Raw genomic sequence first — 8706 nt, forward strand, 5'->3', positions numbered from 1 at the left:
GATCAACTATTCCCTCCTATTCATATTACTTGTCGTTGTTTTATTACAACTTTAATGCAAAATCGAGTCAACTTGAAGAGTAGTAAATATACACAACTACAGAAACAAAATTATATTCATATATACGTCAAAATCTGGTCACTCGATATCATTTTCATTATGGGCCAATTTTCATGGCTTCCCTAAGAACCTTAAGGGTACATTACTTCATCCAGCAAGTAGGTACTGTGAAAAGGATGAACCGGAGGGCCGGATGTTATGTGTTTTGATTATAGACAAACTCTAGAGAGATAAAGCTAAAGAAGGCGACGAAAGGAAAAGGTAAAGATCAGAGAGAGAATTGAGGAGCGCAGTTGCTTTTTGTGCTCAGCCCCCAAGCAGCAAGGAGATTTGCATCAAGTCGGCGTGATTAGAACACCGGTCTGCCTGACCTGCCTACTCTTTTACAGCCTCCATGAGCTGTCTGACAGCCACAAGGATTAACTACTTTTAAGAGATGGGCAACACTGAGAGATGATCATGAGGTGTTGGGCCATGGTATCGGCAGGGGAGCAGGACAGGGAGTGCTGGCTGGATCCACCGTTGCAAGATAATGCCTGCCGACTCCAGCATCAAACGGGCAGCAGGATTAGCACAACTGGATTAGCTTCTACCCTTTTCCAAAAGGCAGGTTTAATGCCCCTCATCCAGATGATAGCACTACTGATCTGGATCTTCCTCATGATTGATCTCATAAAAGAGGAGGAACCAAAGCCACCAGCTGTGGATTCTGCTAGAGGACCTGTCATGTCACTTGAAAATTGAAATTAAACAAAGATGCCAAAACCATAGACAGTAAGAGGATGAAAGGAGCATCCAGGTCTTGCGTTTCGCCAAAGATTTCACTGTAAACTGATTCAAACTTCGGTAATGCTAACGGTCTGACATCATATTTTTAAACATGGAAAGTCGAACTGAGCAGGATTTGACATGCTTGCCAACTAAACTTGCCATCCTCAGCAAACACAAATAGCCATAAAAGACGTTTGATTTGCCATGGCAAAAAAAAAAACTGATGTCAGATTTGTAGTGCAGTCCTTCAAGCTTTACATGAGAAGGCCCAAGCTGGTGATAAGTAAAACCATTGCAAGCAGCAATAGAGAACAAACCTAACTCGCATCTCCTAAAGAAGAGGAACATATGCAAAGAAAAAGCGGTGCCTAACTGGTGTGAAGAACAAGGCACAAGAAAGAGCAATTCACAACTCAACCCTTTGAAGGCTATGACACATGCACCTCATTGTACTTTTGCGTGCTTGTACTTTGGCTCAGTTATATACAAATCACGGGGTGAAGTTATCAATCAAGCAAAGAACCTCTGGGCCATGGCACTAGTGGGAGAGGCAAACGAATGAAGCATAGTGTCGCAATGTCCAGCCTGATTTGCATCCCCAGCTGCTGGTGACTGGCGAGGGAATATTGGCTTGTGGATCCCCTCCAAGTTCATCACAATAGATGTTGTAGAGTAATAACCAAACAAACAGATTCAAATGTCGCAGCCCCAGAACGAGATATGTTGCCCTAGTACCATACAATTGTTTTGGTTAGTTGAAGAAAAGGGACCGACTTGCAGATTCTTCCGGTGCATCTATTGCTAATCTCAAACCATTTACATCCTGTGTGGTACAGCTTCTAACGATGAAGGTAGACTGTAGACCAGCCCATCCAAAAGAATGCAATGGCTAGTGCCTAGTGACCTAACAAAACCGACCAAAACTCAAAGGAGAACAAAGCTTCCTGTATCTGATGATTGCTCAACCTCTAGCTAATAACACTTCCAACTGCTTTCCTTTACTGTCTTTTCTTGACCCTCCAGAAAGAGAACCATTGTCAGCTCTCCTATATTGGACTGCTGGCGTTTGTTTACCAGAGGCCAATTGATGAAGCTGCAAGAATGTGAGCATACTTACTGCAAACACAGTAGCATTACCCAGCACGCTACCCATCCTCTCAAATCTTAATATGTTCTTGGCTAAAGCAAAACTGCAGGATACCACACGCACCACCATGTTTGAACCATGCCCCCTGCGGTCCTCCTCATCTTCCCCTGATTGGCTGTGCGTCCCATACACATCTTCCGGCGAGACAAATTGGCTCTTGTCATGCACATCACCCACGAAACCTAAGGCTTCCTCAATGACTCCATGCCCCTTTCCTCTATGTTCAGCCAACCTTGCAGCAAGGAGAATGCGACTTTGCTGCACCCTAGCAATCGCAGCATCTTGATCGGCACGCTGTTGTAACTGAACATCCTGCAAGCCATTTTGACACAAATAAGCAACATATTGTTTTTCAATCAGAGAATATTTGGTGCCAGATGTCTAGCTAGCATAAGTGATCATGGTGAAGTGCCCCGTCAAACAAAATCATGTAGAAGTGCTTAATTTCACAGATGTAGAGAGAAGGTAGCTAATATTGACACTTGAAATTGCTCCTTTATAAAGCAGCATTATCTTCTCAGCTCACTCGGCTAAGACTCAATCATGTATTGTAAAAAATTGTACTCCCACCGTAAACTAATATAAGAGCGTTTAGAATACTAAAGTAGTGATCTAAACGCTCTTATATTAGTTTACAGAGGGAGTACATCATATACCTTAAAATGAAATGAGGGACACGGCAACAATTTTAACAATTAAGAGTTCCTATTGATATCTTATACAAGAGGACGAGCAGGAAGAAGCTACATGGATAACTACCATTAGCCAGAAGACAGTGAGCTACATGGCTAACAACCTGTGGCAATTGTGTGTCTTCGTACCATGATTGGGTACAAGGGAACGAGAGGTCCCAATTCAACAGATAAGATTCTCCCGGTGTATGTTACAACTATGGAGGGAAGACGCATGCCAACAGAAGTGAATCTGGCACTCAAATCACATGCGGACAAAATTGACGAAGAATACAAAGGCTTGTGATAACGAAACATAACAGAGAATAACAAAAAACAAAGCTAGCATCCAGCTCACAAATATGTGGCTTAATATCGTCGGTTTCCACATGGACGCACTGTCAAACAAGGAACATCTGTGGACCAAAACACAGAACAGCAATAATGAATGAGAAGGCCGACCTAGATTGCCTGAATAAGATGCGTGCTCATAATGTAAATGACACAGACAATTGTTCATCTGAATCTGGATTCACGGATCAGCACGGTGGAGTCATCTCAGAAGAGAACAAACAAACTTAAAAGGAGATGATTAATTGCGCAAAGGAAGCAAAGGCATGATAACAATCCACTGTATCGTACTCTCTGGAGATGGTTCTCGCACGCGACATCAACGAGCCACGGATTTTTTTTTTCAACGCAGAGGAAGACGAGGAGGGGGGAGGAGGTGAGGGAACTCACACGAAGGAAGTGGAGGTGCCCCTCGAGGTCCTCGAGCGCGGCGCGGATGGCGTGCAGGCCCCGCGCGTCCGCCATGGCCGCCGCCGCCGCGGCAAGGTCGACGTGCCCTCCCCCCTGCGGCGGCCGCAGCCCCTTGACGACTACGTGGCCGTTGGGGGCGCCCCGGCAGCGGCAGGCCGGAAGGCCGGCGCAGGCGGAGATGGCGAGGATGGCGTGGCTGAGCTTGTCGTGGAGGTCCCAGATGCGCTCCTGCAACGCCTCCGCCTCCGCTTCCGTCGCCGGCGTCTCCCAGTCCCATCTCATCTCATTCACGCGATTCGCTCGTCGCCGTTGGCGAGAAGAGAGGGGTGGGGGGCTGAAGAAGGCAGGCAGGCACGCGGGCACCCCGGCGCACGACGGGTGGAGCTTTTCTTCTCCTCCCTTGTGTTGACACAAAATACCTTTTTCTTTTTCTTTTTCTTTTTCTTTCTCTCTCTTTTTTGTATTCCTATATTTGCTTTGTGTCATGTGGTGGTGATGATGTTGTGATGAGAGGGAGGAATCATTCAGGAATTATGCATTTCAAAAATGTAATGCAAGTTTTTACTTGTGCTTTCAGACCACTGAGGTAACAGGTGGCAAATCCGTCATTCAAAAAAAAAGCGGCGAAATCTCAAAACATCGCTCATTTAGTACAAGTAGCGAGAGTTAATATGGAACAGAGAGAGTAGCAAAAAGGGGATCATCAACAAAATGGACATACATGAGTATTTTTAGAGTTAACTTGATTACGAGAAAGCGAGCTTTATTCATGTAATCTACTCCACCTATTCTTTACTCTTTATATATTGATTTGTTCAAGGAGAATTGATACCTACTAATAGTTTGCTTTTGTGAGGAAAGTATACTGAATAATTTGGTTATAACTTATAAGTATAGAAAGTGTGGAGAGATTCATTTCCGAATTAATAACAGAATACATGAATTGACTCCAATTATGCACTCTAAAAATTTAAAGGCTCTAGAGTATTGATGACAACTTTGGCCTGCATAAAAACTGTCCTCAAGATACATCAAATGAAAAGAATGTTCATTATAAAAATTGCATGTCTCATGAAGGTGATTTTTTTTTCTTTTGGGATCATCCCAATCCAAGGTTGTATGCAATTTTTACACACAATTTGTTGTGTAGAGGACTACTTTTGGTCTATACAGAAATGGAGCCTAGAGGTTCTAGGCTATCTAGAAGCGTGCAATGGCCTGCGCAAATATTCGGTCTGGAGGTTTCGGGCTAACTCTAGGTCATCCAAAGGCGTACAATGGCACATGAAAACTAGTACATGAAGTTCTGGGCTACCTCCGGGCTATCCAAAAGCTTGCAACATCATGCTTGAAGGTGACCTGGAGGTTTGAGGCTGACGTGTTTGAATTAGGGTAGATTTGAAGATAAAGCAGAATTTTAAGTCATTTTCTTGTACATAAAGTCTAACCGCCTCATATGTGGATGAGAGGTGCGACCGACTGATACGGTGACATATGATCAAATAAATCAATCTACTTCCTTTTTTGTCTACTGTTCTTGGTTGTTCTTCATGTTGGGCAGCAGTGAACCTCAAGGCTCTAGTAGCGGTTAGGATGACTTATTGAAGCCATAGCCTCGTGGCGATACCCTGCCGTTGATGCCAAGTGTTATAAAAGGGGGAAAGAGATGGCCTCATCTGGGTAGTTCGAGAATGAGTCACTCCTCTCCTATCATTTGATGAAATGCGGCTCAAACTTGGTGGATGTGGGCACTATGGATGAGTAAGCATCCCATAAAGTTTTGAGTTAAAAAGGAGTTGGCGGAAAGGAGTTGGGTTTTAAGAAAAAAACTAGGGTTGAGGTTGTTTCTACAAATTTGTGGTGACCAGCTCCAAGGCTTTGGATATTTGTGGTTCACATTGCAAGTGTTTGCTAATGTGAATTTATGAGGTTTTTTAGAGTAGAAACAAATTTAGTTGCTTTGTAAATGGAAGAAAACAAAATGAATTCTTCAAATTATTGTGGGGGCATTTACGGTAAATAATACTTTTGATGGATGAAGAATGGTTTATCAAGGTTTTTGGGCAAGGCTTGGGCATTTTCTGAAACACCAAGGATAGGCAGGAAAAGATGCTCAATCTGTATAAAATCCATGGAGAACAATAAATAAAAATGAAAATGGGGGCATAACACCCATCCCACTTGCGCTCTCTATCTTCCTCTCTCATATCCCTCGAGCACCACCATCATGAGGACAACAATCGTTCGCCCCCTTCCCCTATGGTAGCAACGACAAACTTGACCACTTCGAGAATGGCTATGCATTAAAGCTTCCCAAACCCTAGGTATTATATGTTACCATGTCGATGGTTGGCTAGCATCGACTGTGACATGCTAGAACAAATTTACGAGTTCCTCTATGGATGGGGTAGATTAGAATTGATGCATTATTGATCCGAGGTAACCCGATGATAGTGTACATTAAGATATGCTCAAATTTGAGTGCAGAGTGCTACTTGTGAGTTGCGTTGGGATTTCCCCGAAGAGGAAGGGTGAAGCAATATAGTAGCTGATAAGTATTTTCCTTAATAAGAACCGAGGTTATTGAACCAATAGGAGAATCACACCAAGCCTAGTGAACAACAATTGCACAAACAAGAGCAAATACTTGGCCCCAACGCGGGCAAGAGGGTTGTCAATCCCCTTGAAATCGTTACTTACAAGGATAAAATCTGGTAGTGGTAGATATATAAATTGTAAAACAAAATAAAAGATAACAAATTAAAGCATGGTATTTTTGGTTTTTGTAATATGATAAAAGTAGACCCGGGGGCCATAGTTTTCACTAGAGGTTTCTCTCTTAGAACATAGCATATAGTGGGTAGACAAATTACTATTTGGTAATTGATAGAAAATCGCATAGTTATGATGTTATTCATGTCAATGATCATGTATATAGACATTACGTCTATGACAAGCACACCGAAACAATTCTGCATCTACTACTATTACTCCACCAATCGACCGCTATCCAGCATGCATCTATGGTATCAACTTCATAACAAACAGAGTAATGCATGAAGCAAGATGACATAATGTAGACAGAATAAACTCAATCAATATGAATGAACCACATCGTTTTACCATTAAGGGAAACAATAAAAATGCGTGCCTCGCTACCCCTTCTCTCACAAGGTGAGGACATCGCAAGATTGAACCCATTACAAAGCACATCTCCTACTAAAGATAAATCAATCTAGTTGGCCAAGCCAAACGGATAGATCAAAGAGAAATACAAAGCTATAATAGTCATGCATAATAAAGTTCAGAAAAGACTCAATTACTTTTAGTGAATAATCTTATCATAAAGCCACAATTTATCGGATCCCAACAAAGACACTACAAAACAAGATTATGTTGGATAAAACTCCATGGAGATCATGGAGAACTTTGTGTTGAAGATCAAGAGAGGGAAGAAGCCATCTAGGTACTAGCTATGGACCCGTAGGTCTGTGGTAACTACTCAACACATCATTGGAGGTCAACAAGGTTGATGTAGAAGCCTTCCATGATTGATTCCCCCTCCGACAGAGTACCGTAAAAGGCTTCCAGATGGGATCACGGAAAAACAGAAGCTTGTGGCAGTAGAAAAAGTGTTTTTGGTGGCTCTTTGTTGGTTTCAGGATTTATGGGAATCTATGGAGTTGGAATTAGGTCAATCGAAGCCCCGTGGGTCCCACAAGCTCAGGGGGTGCCCCCCTTGGGGCGCGCCTAAAGAAAATATGCCCTAGAGGCAATAATAAATTTGTTATTTCATATTTCCTTATATCACGATAAATGTTTATTATCATGCTAGAATTGTATTAACCGGAAACTTGATACATGTTTGGATACATAGACAAAACACCGTGTCCCTAGTAAGCCTCTACTAGACTAGCTCGTTAATCAAAGATGGTTAAGTTTCCTAACCATGGACATGTGTTGTCATTTGATGAACAAGATCACATCATTAGGAGAATGATGTGATGGACAAGATCCATCCGTTAGCTTAGCATAATGATCGTTAAGTTTCATTGATGTTGCTTTCTTCATGTCATATACATATTCCTTCGACTATGAGATTACGCAACCCCCGGATACCGGAGGAATACCTTGTGTGCTATCAAACGTCACAATGTAACTGGCTGATTATAAAGTTGCTCTACAGGTATCTCCCAAGGTGTTTGTTGTGTTGGCATAGATCGAGATTAGGATTTGTCACTCCGAGTATCGGAGAGGTATCTCTGGGCCCTCTCGGTAATACACATCATGATAAGCCTTGCAAGAAATGTGACTAGTGAGTTAGTTGTGAGATGATGTATTACGGAATGAGTAAAGAGACTTGCCAGTAACGAGATTGAACTAGGTATGAAGATACCGACGATCGAATCTCGGGCAAGTAACATACCGATGACAAAGGGAATAACGTATGTTGTCATTACGGTACGACCGATAAAGATCTTCGTATAGTATGTGGGAACCAATATGAGCATCCAGGTTACGATGTTGGTTATTGACCGGTGAGGTGTCTCGGTCATGTCTACATAGTTCTTGAACCCGTAGGGTCCGCACGCTTAACGTTCGATGATGATTTTGTATTATATGAGTTATGTGATTTGGTGGCCGAATGTTGTTCAGAGTCCCGCATGAGATCACAAACATGATGAGGAGTTTCGAAATGGTCCAGAGGTAAAGATTCATATAAAGGATGATGATATTCGGACACCGGAAGTGTTCTCGGGGTAACCGGGTAAGTATCGGGTCAAAGGAAGGGGTTCCGGGCATCCCCCGGCAACTACACGGGCCTAATGGGCCAAGAAGGGGACAGACCAGCCCCTAGGGGGCTGGTGCGCCCCATGTAGGCCGAAATAAGGGGGAAGGAAAGAGGAGAAGGGAAAAAGGAAGGGGAGGGATTCGACCCCACCCTTCCTTCTCTCCTCCCTCCTCCTTCCTTCCCCTTCAGATGAATATGGAAGGGGCGAGGCCGAATTGGGAGGCGGCCAAGTAGGATTCCTCCTACATGGGGCGCCCCCTTGGCTGCCTCTTCTCCCATCCAACCTATATATATGAGGGGGGGGCACCGCTAGAAGATAGATCATTGATTCCTAGCTGTGTGCGGTGCCCCCTCCACAGTTTACGCCTCCGATCATATTCACGTAGTGCTTAGGCAAAGCCCTGCATGGATCACTTCACCATCACTGTCACCAAGTCGTCGTGCTGACGCAACTCTCCCTCGACACTTTGCTGGATCAAGAGGTTGAGGGACGTCATCGAGCT

The 8706-nt window shown here is 43.5% G+C and overlaps 1 protein-coding gene across 1 annotated transcript; it reads right to left on the bottom strand.

The window, feature by feature from the left end:
* Window positions 1-1602: 1602 nt before the first annotated feature.
* LOC123161530 (plastid division protein PDV1) lies at window positions 1603-3836 on the bottom strand. The gene is made up of 2 exons (XM_044579344.1): window positions 3391-3836; window positions 1603-2290 (listed from the first exon to the last, which is right to left on the bottom strand). Exons 1-2 carry the CDS (start codon window positions 3691-3693, stop codon window positions 1793-1795), a joined length of 801 nt encoding a protein of 266 aa, XP_044435279.1. The 5' UTR covers window positions 3694-3836; the 3' UTR covers window positions 1603-1792.
* Window positions 3837-8706: the final 4870 nt, after the last annotated feature.

This window comes from Triticum aestivum, chromosome 7B, assembly GCF_018294505.1.
Source record: "Triticum aestivum cultivar Chinese Spring chromosome 7B, IWGSC CS RefSeq v2.1, whole genome shotgun sequence".
Taxonomy (NCBI): Eukaryota; Viridiplantae; Streptophyta; class Magnoliopsida; order Poales; family Poaceae; genus Triticum; species Triticum aestivum.